At 43.3% G+C, this 17483-nt stretch overlaps 1 protein-coding gene across 11 annotated transcripts in view; it reads left to right on the top strand.

Moving 5' to 3' along the window:
* The window catches only part of LOC146434184 (ras GTPase-activating protein nGAP-like), a 165908-nt gene that overhangs the window by 95038 nt on the left and 53387 nt on the right, over nt 1–17483 (top strand). For all 11 annotated transcript variants that reach the window (XM_085068627.1, XM_085068620.1, XM_085068629.1 and 8 more), the window contains 2 exons: nt 3870–3976; nt 15708–15817. In XM_085068627.1, the coding sequence (XP_084924753.1) occupies nt 3870–3976; nt 15708–15817 (217 nt within the window). The remainder of the gene's footprint in view (nt 1–3869; nt 3977–15707; nt 15818–17483) is intronic.

Here is a 17483-nt window from a genome sequence, read left to right as displayed (position 1 = left end):
TGAGCAAAATGAGAGAGAATGCTTACTGCAAGAGAAAACATTAACATTTTTATTTATTTTAATATGAGGCCTCTTGTTTCACTAGGTAATAGCAATCTGAAAAATGCTGTTCAAACACTTCTTCCTCTTCTTGTTCTTTCTTCTGTATCTCCAAACCACTCCTACCTGGTGTGGCTGTCCTGCAAAGCTGGGAGGTTTGTTTAGTTTCTGCTTCTCCCACCTGGAGAAAAAGCACTCACAGTGAGAATACAAATTCCCACCACCGCAAGGCTTGGATTTCAAGTGGCTACAGCACCCAGCAATAAGAAATTTAGGTCAAACCCCAGAGCCCTGTGGTGACCAGAGGTCACTGAGGCTACACCACTGTGGAAGAGAGGGTTCCCTTCAAAGGAGGGCAATCCTCACCACTACTCCAAGTAGGAAGTGGCACCTGGCTCACACAAATCTGGCCTACATGACAAGCTTTGGTGTTGGTGAGGGTAGGAAGTGGTGCAACAGGATGGGAGAAGAGACCTACCTGTATTGTATCCTTGGGCAGTTCCCTCCTCAGAGGCATCTGCCACTGCACAATAATTGGCTCAGCTGGTTTGGAATTAACTATTACTATGTAGTGTACAAATACTTACTTGGATAAATACTTATTTACATAAATATTACTGTATATCACCAATATGTGAGGTGATATAAGTGACCCACTGGGATGTTTACAACTCATTTGTTTGATGGTGTGTGGAAGGTGTCCCTGCCTGGATGATCTTTAAGTGCCATTCTGTCCCAAAGCATTGAAAGATTCTGCAATTATTTGCTGAAGGTTGAAAAGGGGAAGATCTGTCAGGTGGGTTTTCTTCACCTTTTGCCATTTTTTTTCTTCCCAGAAACAGAGTGGCTGAAAAGGGTTTCATGTTGTTTTGATGGATAAACAATGTGATTTATCTGTAGCCTTGGTCCCTGAGAGTGAGCAATGCAGAAAGCAGTTGTAATTTAATACTAAGCTGATGAGAGGTGCATTGATTTTTCCAGCAGGTGAAGATTATGCAAGAGTAGCCTCAAGCATTTCTAGTGGAGCAGGGGAGGGAACTGTCTAATTTTTTGCCTGGTGGTGACAGTATAGGTTTCTTTCACAAGACTCAGCAAAAATACTGTTCTACAGACATCATAGCAAGTTGCTTCAGCTTTTGATTTCTAGTTAACATATCCCGACAATTTTGCTATATCTGGGTCTTCCTTTTCCTAGGCACTTAGCATGTCAGTTTGCTCTTGTTTTTTGGAAGAGAGGGAAAGGTAGTTTTTATTTTTAGTTCACTGCAGGCACCTAGTGAATACTTCATTTTCCCTTCCCCATTTGGTACACTTCTATGATGGTGTGAGAAAAGAGGAAACTCATTTTACTGATGAAATCTCAACATCTATTTGCAGACAATTTGGATTGCTGCTGGGTGGATGCTGGGGGGAGAGGGAAGGCAAGGGGAGCCAGGCGCATTCCTTATGGTAGCTTTTCAACTCCATTCAGTGTAAAGTTAAGCTCTTTCCCAAACTGCCCCTCCTGCAGAACATGTTGTGGAAAATAGCGGGGAATTTGGGCTCCTGTTTTCATTTATGACTCAGCAAAGTGAACAGACTGTTTTAAATTACCGGAGCAGCTTTGATGTGATTTTCTGCGCGTGAGAAGCAGAGGAAGCCAAACCTGTTACGTTGCTCGTTACTATTCCGTGCAACATAAAAGGTGCTCACTCTAAACGTGTTCCAATGGAATATATCAATCCCATTTACCTTTGTTACATGGACATGGGAATGGCAGAGGCAATTGTTTAAATCCTACCCAACACAGCAGGGTTTAAATCCTACCTAACCACAGGGCAGAGTGGTGCTTGCTTACAGGTGCTGCAGGAAATAAAGTTTCCCTTCATCTAGGCCAGGGAGGCAGCTGGTGATATTAAAGTGCATCGTCAGGTAAAAGTGGCAGCACTGCAAAGGCTCCCGAGGTGGTGGGACTGACTGACTCAAAAAGCTTGGGCTGGCACTGGCCCTGCTCCAGGTGCTTTGTTCTCTAAAGGTGCCCTGATGGGGACTTACCCTGCAGCTCTGGACCAGGTGATGCTGTAGGAGAAGGTGGCTGGTGCTGCTCCACAGGAGGAGGGATCTCCCCACAGGGCCATCCCTCTGTGGCTGTTCCCAGGAGCTCTGGCAGGCTGGGATGTGCTCGCTTGGTGTGAGCAGGGCTGGAGCATGGCTCTCACAGCTGGCTGTGCCCTGCCCGTTCCCAGTGTGACACACCTCGCTGCCCAGTTCGTGAGGCTGTTCTCCCTCTTAGCAGACCTTTCCCCGAGCAGACTGAAGGCTCAGTGTCAGCAGTTTGGTTTTGTTAAAAGATAAATATCTACCGAGTGAGGCACTAATACTGCAGGGTCCAGATTCCTTCACCTCTCCTCCGGTATGCTCCATTTTGTCGGTCTCCAAGCATCCATGGGAGACACATATTATAACTCTGCTGAAATGAAAATCCGGTATGCAAAGACATCACAATTAATGTTATCCCCGAAGAAGGCTTCTCTCCTTTTTTTTCCTTTGGCTCTTTGGAGGAAAACACTGCTCTCGTGGCACCAGCTGGCTGTCTCTGTCCATAAACCTTGGTTTTTGCTGCTTTGAATCAGGATATGCAGGGAAATTTTCAGTAGCGGAGGGAAGCCGGCAGTTGGGCGTCTGTTAATAGCCTGAAAGTAACTAATGAGGATGTGCAGCCGGAGCGATTGATTGAAGAGCTGCAGTCCTGTGTGCTGCTGCTTCGCTCGCTCGCTCCCCCAGCCCGGGAAGGGAGGGAGGACGGAGACACCCGGCGTTCCCTCAAGTGGAAGTCACGGATCCCCAGGAATGGAAGTTTAAGCTGCATCTGCCTCTTGAAAGTAAAATGGCAGGAGTCAAAATGTCACTGGCTGGAGTCACGGCTTGCTCCTTTTCTTTAAGATTCAGAAGATAACAATGGACTTTCTGCTAGGAAGTTATTTTTTCCCTCCCTGTGTTGGGGGGTGTTTTGTGGAGCTGGATTCCTTAAAGTCTGGCAATCGAGGTGGAGATGGGCAGCACTTGTAATAAAGATATCTGTATGCATACATATGCATATCTGGCTCTATATAAAAAGGCATGTATGTATGTTTGTGGAGAGATTTTTAATGCTGTCTGTACTTTATTATGCTATTATTGTAGTATTTGTGCTAGTCCAAGACATTGGTGCAGCTTCTAGGAATATTTGTGCTCATCAGATCAGTCTGCATGGATTTAAGATGCCAAAGTCGTGTCTTAGTAAGGTCATACTGCCAGAATGAGGAGAAGTTGACCTATTTTTTTTTTTTTTTGATCTGCAGAGATATATATGTCGTATTACCCAGGCATTTGTAAGTCTTCTGCTGGTTGCATGCTTTGAGCAAGTAGTGTGATCTTACATGACCAAACTTTGACCTTTGCCAAATTACATTCAGCTGGGACTAAAACTGAGCTTCCCTGGGTCTTGACTGTGGTTATCTGTTAATTACTGCACTGCTTATGTAAAAAAATTAAATTTACAAAGTAGATTTCAGTTCTCTGAATACTGTCACTCAAACAGTAACAGAATACTAAGTATGTCTGGGTATTGATCTTTACCAGTATTTTTTATTTTAATCTCTGAGTCAAGTCAGATTCGCAACCTTGAACCTGCCAATGAAAATGCCATTGTAGTTTAGTAAGTTAATAAGATGCAGGTAAATAGAGGGGTTAATTCAGCAGTTTAGTAATGCACATGAAACTTTCCTGAGGCTTCTGTCCTACAGAGCACAAAACCTGACTATTGCCCACTCCCAGGCACCCATTCACCACCTTCTTCTTCTCTTCCTCAGAGGTCCCAGCCGAGAGATCTCCTCGCAGACGGAGCATCTCCGGAACCGGCACTGCTGAGAAAACCAACTCGGTGGACGTTGCAAACACTTCTCCTTTCAGAGTGCCAGTAAGTGTGCTTTCCCTGCAAAGGGGCATTTGTCTCGTTGGATGGGAGGAGGAGATTAAAATATCACAGTGTACAACCACGCTGGGGGAGCCTGGGGGAAAGGAATATTTGGTTAATATTTCCATTTGACCAAGAGGTTTTGCTATCAAGTGTCATATATTATCAGTAAGGTTTCTGGGAGATGCCTAATTTGCTCCTTTTCATTGCCTTGATCTAAAGTTGCAGATAGAGAAACATCAGTGTTTATGTGGGCAGCGACCTATAGAAATACTTTTGAAGTTGCCTCCAGGGATTGCATTCCATATTCAATCTTCACAAGGAAACAAGTTTCTTTAGATTGGTGATAGCATGTTATTTTTCCCTCTTGCCAGTGAAGCACGTGGAAAATTGAAATGGTTTTCTAGTTTATTGAGAAGCTTGATGATGAAAATTCTGCAGGTGTGTTAATTCCTCTTTAGCTCTTTGGACATTGTCCTGAGTTTGGTTGGCTGTGAGTCTGCACGAGAGTTGTTCAGGTACAGCCTGGATTTTGCTTGGGTCAGTCTTTGGTCAGTGTATCCAGGAGCACAAAGGCATTTCTATTATTAGACTGAGGACAAATGCTTTGAGTTAAAATGAGCTGCTCAGTAATTTTTAACAATATTTGATCATATTTTAAAGTATCTAATTTGCAAATGTTTTCATGCCCTTCTTTACTTTTGGTAAGCAATCTGCCTACTTGAAAATAAATCTTGCACCGTGTCATTTTAAAAATGAAATTGAAAACAGCCAAAAGATGAAATGAGAGTTATTTAAATTTTTCAAGGATGAAGGCTGGTCAGAGTGTATAGAATAGATGTGTTTAAAGCAATCTCTGAACTCGTGGTGTATTGGAATGGAGAAAGGGACCAAGGAAGCAATGAATACACTGGGAATCCTTACTTGGTCCCTGTGGTGGTTTTGATTGGCCCAAGACATCAGAAAGGTATTTTTAACATCTAAGAGAAATTTAAACCCCTCAGAAGCTGTTGTGGTGGGCTTGGAGAGGTGTCTGAGGGGTGAGGAGTGACACAAAGATGGCTCCTGTGTGTCCTTAGTGAAAGTTCTGGAAGTTTTTACATCACATCCAGCAGAGCCAATCTCTGATGGCTCTGAAGGTGATGGACATGCTGCTGGCCAAGTTTGGGCCAATTAGAGGTGCTAGTTATGCCTCTGTGAAAACATATTTAAGAAAAATTGAAAACAAGGTAGGCATGCACTTCTTTGTAGTTGGAGAAGGAGGAGGTGGAGGTAAAAATGTGAAGGGAGAACAACATGAAAACACTAAGGTCAGTGAAGAAGGTGGGGGAGGAGGTGCTCCAGGTGCCGGAGCTGAAAACCCTCTGCTAGCCATGGTGAAGGCCATGGTGGGGCAGGAGGTCCCCTACACACAAGGTCCACAAGGATGTAGAAATTCACCCACAGCCCACTCCAGAGGAGCAGGTAGATGCCTGGAGAAAGCTGTGATCCTGTGGGAGTCTCATTGAAAGAGTTAAAACTGCAAAGGCCTTGAAAGGGAGAGAAAGGCCTTTTCCTTGCTCCTGGCATGGAAGCAGCCTGGCCTCGGCTTGGCAGAGTCTGCACAGCACCCTATGGACAAAAAGACTCACGTTGCAGCAGAATTCGGGCGGGATGTTGCTTGTGAGATTGAACCCATACCAAAGCAGTTCCCAGAGGACTGTCTCTCGTGGGAGGGACCCCGTGGCTAAGTAGAGAACCCCTCTCCCTGATGGACTGACAAGAGAACACCTCTCACCCTGCCCCCTGCCCATGTTGTTGGTTTGGAAAGAGGGAAGGGGGCTGAGCAGAGAGACTGCTTCTTAAGAGGGAGGGGGTGAGAGCAGAGAAACTGTCTGGAGACAGAAAGAGAGATAAGTAGAGATAAAGAGTATTTGTAGTAGAATTGTGGTGATGAATAGATTTATGGACCTGCTCTGCAGACTGAGAAAATACCCCTCACCCTTCCTCCCTACCTGAGCTGTTGGTTGGAAGGAGGAAAGGGGGTGAATAAAAAGGGGTTCGTAAGAGGGAGGGGTGTGAGTGAACAAAATAGTGTATGAAAAGTTTATTTTTGCCTCTTATTTATCCTTCAACTTGGTTAGGTAATTAAATCACTTTGCAACTTTAAGTTTGGAGCCTGTCTGCCCTTTCTTCTGTGCATCCTCCTACCAGTGTCCTATCTCATTTAACTCATGAAATTGGTGTGTGTTTTTACAGTTGGGTTTTTTTTTTCTTTCCCCTCTCCTGCACATCTGCTGCAGGAGAGAGCTGGAGTGTCAGCGTTTAGTCAGGATCACGCCCCAACAGTCCCTTTTCAAAGTCATAGAATAATACAGATTGGAAGGGAATACATAATTTCCAGAGGTGCTTTCCCACCTCAGCTATTCTATGTTCTGTGAAGGATCCTCTGTCACTTGAGAGACCTGTTTTCTGGATGGTATAAAGGGGCCTTGGTCTAGTTTTATGTGAAGTTGATACAAGAATATTCTGTTATGTCAAGTTCTGAGATTTTTATACCGAGCCCATGGTCCCTAGAGTTCCAGGAAGATTTCTGAAGTCTGAGAGCATTCAAAAGGCTTATCCTTGTCTCCATTTATAAGAAATTCTCTGTTTTCTTTGCCTTCATCTATAAGTAATAGGCCAAGCCTGTAGATGTATGAATGCATTGTCTAACCTTTGTCTAACAATTGCAAGCTGTGTATCAGAAGTGTTTCATGATTATCTGTATTGTTTATTTTATATGCCTCCTTTTCCCCTCATTTCTGTACCATTCCTTTTAATGATGATCCTGTCTTTTAAGTAATGTTTTAATGGTTCTCTAATAGTTCTCTAATACTTCCTAGCTCCTGCTCCCTTTCAAAACCAGAACCTTGCAGAATGTTTCTCATTTCCCCTGGTGGTGTGCTGGGCTTTTAGGACTCTGGCAGATAGGCTCAGGAAGCAGTACCTGGCTGCTTTTCTTGGGCACAAACCAGCAGAGAGCTGGAAGCTATTTGTGCCACGTGGAGCTGGATTCTGCTGCTTTGTCTGCCTGACCACCTGTACACCCAGGAGCATAATGCACCCTCCTGTCCTCCTCATGGGGACAAGGCTGCTGGCTTTGAAAGTTTTGTTCTGAGTAACCCATTTATACCCTGTTACTCCTGAGTGAGGGCTGAGATCACCCTGTTTTAAAACATGGCAGCTTTTGCTCTGTTTAAAAGAGCAAGCTGCAATTACAAGTCAGCTTGCTTAACAATACAGATGAGCTCAAGCCAAAACTGCTGAAACCAAACACACTGTTAACTTGCTAGTTGGCACACATCTAATAGGTGACTGAGAAGATGGAGAGGAATCATATTCCTGCCTTTGAGTGATAATAAGAATTTCCCAGCTCTCAGAAGGAGGAAAGGTGACTTGGGCGCCTTGTGGAAGTCTCAGTCTCAGATCACTGATCAGAGAAGAGCTTGAAGTGAAGGACTCAAGAGGTGTCTGTAATGGCTTCAAATTTGTGTCTGTGAGGTGGTCTCTATTTGACGGGGATTTATTCTAAATATAAAGGAGATTAATAGTAAGAGATTTGCTTTTTTGTTTTTCCATACATTGTCACCTACAGTGCAGGTTGGAGGGCTACAGGCAGCTGCAGCATAGTGCTGTCTCAGTTATTCTTCCCATGGCCCTGACTCTGTGCCATACCTTTTCTACTCACTGCTTGGATTTCTAACAGAAAGCTGCTTAACACAGGGGACAGCTTAACCTTCTTCCATCCTGATGGAAAATTATGCTGAGACTTTCATAATAAGTTGCTTTTACAGCTTTTTAAGTTTGCCTCTCAGAACAGCTGTTTAAAAGCTGTCTTCTCAATAGGACAGTGGCTTCCAGCATGCTCTGTACAGGTTTTTTCCTTTCAAGCACAGGCAGTGGTACTCACTCAGAACAAGGTATCTGTTTTTTTAATACTGCTAATTGGCATTGCTTTAGCATCTGGAATTTTGATTCATAACAGTATAATTGCCTTTAAGCAAACATTTCCTTTACAATACATTTTTTAAGTAGCTTCTTCAGGGATGGTGGTCAGTGAAGGATTTATTTTTAAGAGCTGATGTGTAAAGCTCAGGAGATTTGCCTCTCTACCTCCTACATGGGTACTGGAGGAAAAGATGTATGTTTAAATTTACTAGTGTGTGAAAAGCAGAATTTCAGCAGTTATACTCTTTCCTAGGATGAACCTCTGCATGGACCAGCATGTGCTATATGTTTGTGAGGGTGGTCAGGCCCTGGCACAGGTTGCCCAGAAAAACTGTGGCTGCCCCTGGATCCCTGGAAGTGTCCAAGGCCAGGTTGGATGGGACTTGGAGCAACCTGGGATAGTGGAAAGTGTCCCTGCCCATGGCAGTGGGTTGGAATGAGAAGATTTTTAAGGTCCCTTCCAATACAAACCATTCTATGATTCCATGATTTGTCTGGTTATCTCCCGCAAGGGCAATAAAGGGGATTCTTCTAATGTTGATGCTGCACAGCACCTGGAAAGAGAAGTGTGCATACAGAGAGAAGAGCTCTTGGTGCTTCTGCTTTCTTTTTCCTCCCCATTGCCCCAATTTTTCTTGTCTGCCCCTAAAGCATTAGTCTCCATCTAGGTTCAGCTGTGTACATTGCTGTTTGGTGATTTCCAGGTGTGTTAGGGAGAAATATTGAGAGAGAAGTGAAGGGCACAAAAGGTAGGAAAACAGAGATGAAGAAATGTGTCCTCTCACATATAGACAGATGTGTGCTGTTTATAGATAGATAGGAAACGTCATATTTTTAATAGTGGATGTTACTGGACTGAACAAATAGGGAGGGAGGGAGGGAGGGAGGCAGAGGGAACTGGCTCCAAGTAGGCACTGTGACACATAGGTGGGCAAGGAACCAGCTTTTCCCTTCCCACACACCCCGTGTCCTGGCAGCGCCTTGGTCTCTGTGCATCCCGTTCCCTGCTGGGGCACTGTGGAGCCCCGGTAACACTGCTGCAGCCTGACACATTCCCTCATTGCTCTGCCGTTGGAATTGAGGTAAATACGGGGCTGTCCACATCCTCAGACCTCCTGCAGTGACAGGATGGAGAGGAATCTCTAAACCACCCTTCACACTCTCACTGCGCTCTCCAGTTTTGGCTCAGAGTTGTTATTAGTAATAATATGATTCATCCGTGTCTGCTGGCTAATGGGGGAAGAAAAATGAGAAAGAGGCAAAGAAACAAGTGTGAATGAGACAGGAAAGCCAGAGCACAATCTTTGAAGTAAATAAAAGGATTTTTATAGGAACCCTGATGTAGGATACTTGCAGATTGCCTTCCTTGGTTTGTTTCTGGCCGAGGATATCATTGGATCTATAGAAGTGCTGTCTGCCTCTTTGCTCTTTAAGAGTACTGCTAAATGGAACAGAAGACAATGCAGCCAGCCTGAGTGAAGGTCAAAGCTTGATGAGATCTCGTGGCTGCCCAGCCTCATCTTTTATGCAGTCAGCAAGATTGTTGCTTCTCCAGAGCACTGCTCCCCTCCCACCGTGCTGCCAGGGTAGGACGAGTCAGAGCTGTGCTGCCCGTGTGACCCCATGGCATACAAATATGTATTTTTAATTCTGCATCAGTGCCAATGCAGAGATGGAATTGCCGATTTGCATTAGTGTGAGGCACCACAGCATCCCCCGTGAAAAACTGGCTGTGCTCAAATCTGCCCCCTCACTACAGATTAATATTTTTCCTTCCACTTTCTGCTCTTTTTTTCCTGTGACATGGTTGTTTGAATCATCTCTAGTTTTTATCACTTGCCTGTGATGTGATGGCTGGCTATTCTGTGAATTCTGTGTCAGAAGGCATGAAGGGGTGACTGACTATCCTCCAGGATGCTCACCACACTTTCATCCGTATCTTTATTCTGGGATAGTGCTGTTCACAGGCTCTATAACCTTCACAGCGTCTTGCTGCCAAAGCAGATGTGTTCATTACATCCAACTTTAGTGTTGAGTCAGATGATGAGGATACCCAGGCTCTGACACTGTCTGGTGGACCTCAACAGCAGGAGCATTATTCTTATGTTTGCTATAAACCTCACTTTATTCAATTCCTTTTATTCCTTAGTTCATGTAGGGGGCCTATGAATGTACATAGCTTTAAACACTGCTCACATTCCACTTGTCCTTGGCTTAGTAGTATTTAAATATTCACCGACTCATTTTATTCTTCACCTCCAAATCATGACTTAGTCAAGTTATGCAAAGTTTAATTAATGCATCCTCTGCAAATGAATCCTTCTGGCCCTTTTATCACTTTTCTTGCTCTTGTGTTTTTAATTCCCATCAATTGATTCTCCAAGTTCTGGTACTAAAGTTCACAGGAATGTGTGTTACCAGTTTCTAATTGCTCCCAACCCTTTGTGTTATTTCTCTGTCCTCCCTGGCCCTCCTAATTTAATATAGCTCAGTGTAATTAATGTGCTGTTTAACTTTTCTTCCGGATGATTATCAAGGATGTTAAGCAGAAGCAGTCATGCCACTATCCCCACCACATCCCATTGGACCCTTTCTTCTACCTTGATACCTTATCACTTGTTGTAATTACTCTTTTTAGATATTCCTGCAGCCATTCCTCAGGTTTATATTACGAGCTTTAACAAAGCTCATTTTTAATATTTTTTTTAATTAGTATGTGTGCTGTGTTATCAAAAGGTGTTCTGAAGTGCTGGGCTGCTTGTGGCTGCATGCCAGGGAGAGCCAGGGTCAGGAAATCATTGTCTGTCCTTCCTGACAGGCTCAGGTGACCTGTTTCTTATCATGTTAATGTTTTATCACTGTTGTTTCGTTTTTCTCCAGACAGAGTTTTTACCTTTATTCCTTAATTCCTGGATAGGGGCTTTTAAGGATGCTCTTTCCTTCTGCTGTTCCTGCTGTGGGCAGCTCCCACAAGGGCAGCCAGGTTCTGCTCCCAGTTGTGTCCATGCTAAACACTTTGCTGAACTGGGATCTGAAAAGCTGATGTGGCCCTTCTGGCTATCAGGTAGCTCTTGCTTCTTCATGAATTTTTCACTATAATTCCCAGTGACTTAAAAATTGATTCCTGTAGTACTTTTGGCTGCACATCATGCAGAGTGCACACAATCTGACTATGCATTTTATTTACAGGTGTATTATCAATGTGCCCTTGTTACAGTGCATTTCCTTGGGTTTCTTCTTGCTGTTCCTAAACTTGTTCCTCCTATTCTGCATCCCTCCTGTGGCTGTAGACCTTTTTCACTGGAAAGTTGAAATTGTTATCTGGCCAAATCTGCAGTGCTGTCCCATCAGGGGAAAAATATCTTTCCTGATCCTTGCTGTTGATCAGCTTGTGTCCTGAAGCATGATTATTGCTCACTCTTGTTATTTTTAAACCTGACTAATGCAGCTACATATGTTATTCGTCCTTATATAAACACATAATCCTTTTTTAATCTTGCTGAAAAAAATTGTCTCTATAATATCTTGCAGTGGTGAATTGGATGGGCTCGTTTATAGATAACATTAGGAAAGGTCTCCTGACAGTCAGTGAAACATGCTGCCTCTCATGTTAAATTGCCCTTTGGTTTTCTTATGTAACAGGGTGCATGAGGCGCTTAGGTAATTCCCATTCTATTTGTTTTATACATCTGTAATACCTTCTTGCCTTTGTTCCTAAAATAAATAGTTGGTCTTTAAAATATATCATTCATAAATCCCCCTCTTGTCTGTCTTTAATCAGTTTATACTTCTGGAGTTCTGTTTTGTTCTAGTTTTCTTGCTGAGATGAGCAAATCAGAAGAGTGATGCATTAGTGTGAAAACTATGGCAGATTTACATAACACCACTCTACTTTTATTGGGCTTTATCCCCTGTTTGTACATTCAAATATGCTTTTTATTGTTTTGTGCCTGTGCACAAACCACCTCTTCAGTGCCATAGTGTTGTGGTCTTGGATGAGTAGATGGTGGAACGTGGCTGTTCTAAGTCCCTGTCTTGTTCTGTATATTACCTCCAAGATGTATCTAGAGTTGTTTTCATCTGCTTCTTTACTGTGAGAGTGGTTGAGAGTCTTTTCAAAGGAAGTCAGTGCTAATATTTTAATGCTGAGTGTTACTGGGCTCATAAGCAAACTTTACCTTCTTGCACGTAAAACTGGCCTTTTGCTGTTGTTCTGCAAGGAAGAGTAAACTTTACCCTTTTACTACTCATTCCTGGAATATCCCACTAGTTTGATCTTCCCGTTTTACAACCTGGCGATCTTCCCCTGCTTCTTTGCCTCCCATAGCTTCACAACATTACTGGCACAGGACATTGTTTTCACTTGGCTATGACACTATTTTTTTCCTTGATAGCTGCTTGTGAACAGCTTAAGAAATAGAATGCTTCATGTCCTCAACACACACAGAAGTAGGGAGGCATTCTGCTGTCATCCACAGTCACTTGAGGGTTATCTTTGTACCCATCCAGTCCTCCCCCCCAGAGAGAATGAGTCTCATCACTCTGTAAAGGAAGTTACCCACCTGGTATTATTAATAATGCATTGGTGCTCCTCATAAAGAATTACAGATGTTCAAGATGCATTGCAAGGCTCAAATGCAATGCACCCCAGAAAGAGCCGATGTAGGTCATAGCACTGTGCCTAAGATGGACCTTTTTTGTTGCCCATTTTACACGACTTTTAGTGCTTTGAAACTTCCCCTAATACCATTGCAATTTATGGAAGGCTGATTTTTTGTTATGGTTATACGCAGTTTCATTTGTTCATGGCTGAATTAAGCTTTCCCTTTCAAAACAGCCAGGACAATCATTATTTATTGTGCATAGGCTGTTCTCCCCAGAGCAAAGAATCATCATGTCCATAGGGAGCAGCAGTCCAGGAGCTGAGTAGCTCTTACTTGGGCTGTCTTTGAATCTGTCAGACAGTTCCTGTGCTTCTCTGCTCAGGTTAAGGACAAACAGCCAGTGGGCATCTTTGCCACAAAGTGAGCATTTCCTAAAGCCAAAACTGCCCTCAACAATCACCACCCCTGGGCTGGGAATACTTGGGGCTGAGAGTTTCTGTGTTTTCCCTGTGCAGCTATGGAGGGAAGTTCCAACAGCCTGCTGAATTGTCCCTTCTCCTGCAGAGATTGCTTCTTGGCAGAGTGGGAGAGCCGAGTAGCTTAAATTCCAAATGAGAATTCTCAGTGGGGTTGAATTATTTTTAGATGTTGTATCACTGGGATTTCTTAGCCCAGTGTTTGATGCTTTTGAGTGAGATGACAAACCTGCCCTGACCTATTCCTGATTGTGTGTGTGGTTGTGCACCATCGCTCTCTCCCCATCTCTCTTTCCCATCCTTGTTCCCCTAAACCTGTGCTTCTGAGGGCAACTTGTACAGAGCTTTGTCATGTTAAGTGTGATCCTCAAATCTTTTCAAATTGCATCCTAGCTAGTTTATCCTACCAAGTATTTTGTACTTTTTTGATTCAGAACATAGTCTTGTCAATTCTGGCAGTTTGAGTAATAATTCACATCTTTTTGTCTGAGGGTGTTTGTTAAAGCAGTAAAATTCCCACTGTTTTTTTAAAGAAATTCCACGATGACTCGTAAAGCTCAGACACTCCATTACTTTTAGATATAAGAAACAAATAGGAGTCTGTTTTGTGTTGAAATAAGTATTTAAGAGAAATACCTAGACAATAAGAAAAGCAGTAAAGGTGATTTTGTCTTTTGAATGGTGCAAGCTGCCTTACAAACATTGGCAGGGATTTCTTGTCTCCAAGAGCAAAAAGAAATAAAACTTTCAGTTAGGTGGTATTGTTGCAGGTAGAAGTTTATTTTTCATCAGTACATATTTTTTTATATCTGCATTCAGTATTTAAAAGCATTTCATTTGGCAAATGGAAGTCAAAAAACTCTGCTCAGTTCTGGCACGTGTGAATTTTTCATGCTGTTCCCAGGCTGTCCATCTGTAAGCACTGGCCCTGCATGAACTGCCAGCACAGAGCAAATATTGCAAATGTTTTCAAGTCTTTTGAGGATGACCAATAAGCACACACTTTCTTTGGATAATTTTTGTCTTTATGTTCTCACTGTATTTTTTTTGTGTGTGTGTAGTCAACTCTAAATTGCCTTATTCAACCCCAGAAGGAACATTTGTTCCATTAGGGAATAGATTATGTTCAATTAAACCAAGAATGTGTTCCATGTTAAAGCAATGCCGATTTCAAATTTTATATGCACACAAAAATGAACATTCACGATCCTTCTCTGAGTGGGATTTGGAATGATTCCATACAAATACTTTTGGACCCCTGCTGAATTGGGTCAGCTTTGTCTTATTTGCCCTTAAGGGAAAAAAGCCATGTTATTTCATGTTTGCAGTTTTAGCAGACTGAGAGGTGCTGGACTGAAGCCAGGGTCCACCAGATCTGAATCGCTGTGGCTGGGTTTGTTACCTTTTATGCTGAGAGGTCAGAATACATGAAAGTGCCTTTGAAAGTGCTGTACATGCTCTACTTGAATTCCAGCAATGGCCCCAAGAGAAGCCCAGGAGCATCTATTGATTGCAGGGCTTTTTCAAAGGCACTTTTTCAATACCAGGACCAAGAAAAGTGCAGCATCACGGGCAGAGTGTGAGTGGCACATGGAGCTGAAAAAACTTCTTCCCTTCTGACAGCACCTTTTTCCCCAGCACATTGTATACATTTGTGGGGTTTGTTTCTTGTGGTTTTTGTTTGGTTGGGTTTTGGTGGTTTTTTATGTTTGGGTTGGTTTTTTTGGGTTTTTTGTGGGTTTTTTTTTTTTTGCGGTATTTAGATGTCTGGCGTTTTCTTTTCCGGTTTATCAGGAGAATGTAGCAGCTTTCACCCTGGAGGAGCCTGCTGGCTGGCAGAAACTGAAGGGCAGTCCTAAATGTAGCACTGCCTTCAGATGCAGAAAGCAGATTCCCCTTCCTTTGTTCCCTCTGTCTCCAAAGGTTTTCAATACTTGGCTCGACCAAGTCAGAACTAGGCTGACCTAGTGCTGGCAGCACATGGAGCAGGAGATGATCCCAGAGGCTCCCTCCAACTCACATGGCTTTGGGCTGCGATTGTTTGGTGAACAATCATAGTTTGAAGACAGATTCTTTAAAGATTTAGTTCATTTTTAGATCCTAAGTAGATTTTTGAATTGAGCTTTGCTTCTCACCAGTACTATGACAGATACCTGGAGCCACTGGTGTGTGAAATGCTTTGAAATTTTCTATTCTGAGTAGTGAGATTATTGAAATCACAAATTATTTTAAGATTTAACGTGCTGTATCTAAATTTAAAAGGGAAACCTAGCTGCAATTGTGGGCTCAACAGAAACTCAATATGAAACATCTTCACTCTTAAGCTCACCAAGAACTGAAAACATGGCATGTAAAGGGGAAGTAGGACCAAATACTGATAGTGAAGATTATTCCTTATTAAATGATAATTGTGGGGTTGGGTCTCTTGTGTAATAGTTGGAATCCATTGAAGTGCTCCCATAATGTGAGTAGTGCTAATTATTGCAATTGGAAGCTCTCACCTCCTGAAACTGTCACTGGCAATCCAGCCCTGCCTTTCTTCCTGCTCAGAGGAATCCCAGTCCAGCCCGTCCTGCAACCAGCATAGCGGGAATCACCGCTGTGTTTGGACTCTGTGACAGTGCATTGAGTGATTTATTATTGCCATCAGTTTCCCTGTTTCACTTGTGCAACTTCTCATTTTAGGGCTTCTTCAGTAAGCGCCTGAAGGGATCAATCAAAAGGACAAAGAGTCAGTCCAAGCTGGACAGGAACATCAGCTTCCGTCTGCCCTCTCCCAACACCACCGAGGACAGGTAAGGTGTGATGTGCCGCAGAATTGACACACAGCACACCAGTGCACTCGCTGAAGGAGAGCCAGGAGAGGATTTCTTGTGCAGCTGGCAGGAGGGGGGGTTGTGGGGCTGCCTCTGGCACATTAGAGTTTCTTGTACTGCTAATACTGCAATGTACTGCTGATACAGGACAGAAAACTGCTGCTCCTCACAGCTGTTGAAAAGCTCAGGTTAAGCAGGTGGGCTCCAATACCTTTTTCTGCATCTGTTTCACATAAGCTGCAGACTTCCAATTTCATGATACAAAACCATGGGATTGATCAGCTGGAAAGACATTTGCCTTGCTGCATGCAGTGCTTGCCTGCAGGGCAGTGCTGTGGTGAGATGAGGAGCTGTGTTGGTGTGAGCAGGGCGCCAGCACCGGCACGGCCCGGACATGGGCAGTGCAGTTCAGGCACCCTGAGGATCCTTGCAGTGTTGGTGTTTCACTTATTGCAGTGTTACCACAATGAATGGTCTGTTTTTCAGAAAACTGGAAAACTCAGTAATTTCTGACCGTCTTAGTGCTCCATTTGGTATATCTTTGCTTGTTTAGCTTTTGGCTGGAGATCCAGGCTGGGAATGGATTGTACATGAGGCAAGCAAAGGCTCTTACACACAGTGTTTGCTAACTATTTGCAAAGTCTCTTGATTGTTTTTGTTAAACATATTCTGTGTTACATTCCATGGTAGCCCAGCAGGAGAAGGAGATAGAGTGAGAAAGAAGTTGGCCTGAACTCGAGGCCACGGCAGGCTTCTAGGATTTGACATTGTTCAGTGCATTTTCCCTTCTCCTTCAGCCGAGCTGAATTCATTAGTTGTATCTGTCATGCTGTGATGCTTCAATCAATGGTGCTGCCTTCTCCATCTGAAAGGCAGACCATAAAATCACAGAGATAGCAAGGCTTTGGGTGTTGGAGGTCTGTTAACATCAGCAGTTAGAGAAAAGCCTGCTGCTTCCCAGATGTGACTAACCATCTAGATGGCCTTGCTCCTGTAGTCCACCCAGTCTGTTTTGATGCAAGTTTTCCTATAAATCTCTGTGTTCAGGGTGTTTCAACGTGGCTATAGAGGCAACTCAGTGAGCACAAGCATCTTAAATAATCCCACCATGTAATCAAGTACCTGTTACTTTTACTGTTGTTTGAAACCAGCTTTGCTTGAATTTTTGTAATGCAAAAATCTCATTGCCATAAATGATTTGGTTGTTTTTCCTGAGCTTGGTATGCATGCTGGATACTTTCCTTTGCAGTGTGAGGGAAGCACTTTTGTTCTGGGAAAGCTAATAAATGCAATTATAATTAATTCCTACATCCTTGGTTTAAGGCATAATGTTACACACAGCAAAGCTGCCTTCTCTTTAAAAGGAGAACCCCTTCTACTCCCTGCCAGTGTGGGCATGAATTGTCAACTAGACTTGAATGAAATGTGAATTTTTCTGATGGCCTAAAAGCATAAAATCCAAGTACTTGATCACATGGTGGCATTATTGAGCATAGAGCTGACTTGAAATTCATGAGAAGGAATTGCCACTCTCTCACCTGCTATTCTCCCTGTGTTCTGCATGACTCTTGATCTGCAGCACAAAAAACTTTCCTCTCCTGCCCTAGTGAGTCCCATTTCAAGCAGGTGATTGCAGCTGGTGTCA

Source organism: Lichenostomus cassidix, chromosome 8, assembly GCF_008360975.1.
Source record: "Lichenostomus cassidix isolate B80296 chromosome 8, HeHo_3.0, whole genome shotgun sequence".
NCBI lineage: Eukaryota > Metazoa > Chordata > Aves > Passeriformes > Meliphagidae > Lichenostomus > Lichenostomus cassidix.
The sequence above is the reverse complement of the archived record's forward strand: the minus strand, read 5'-3'. Positions and strand labels throughout refer to the sequence as shown.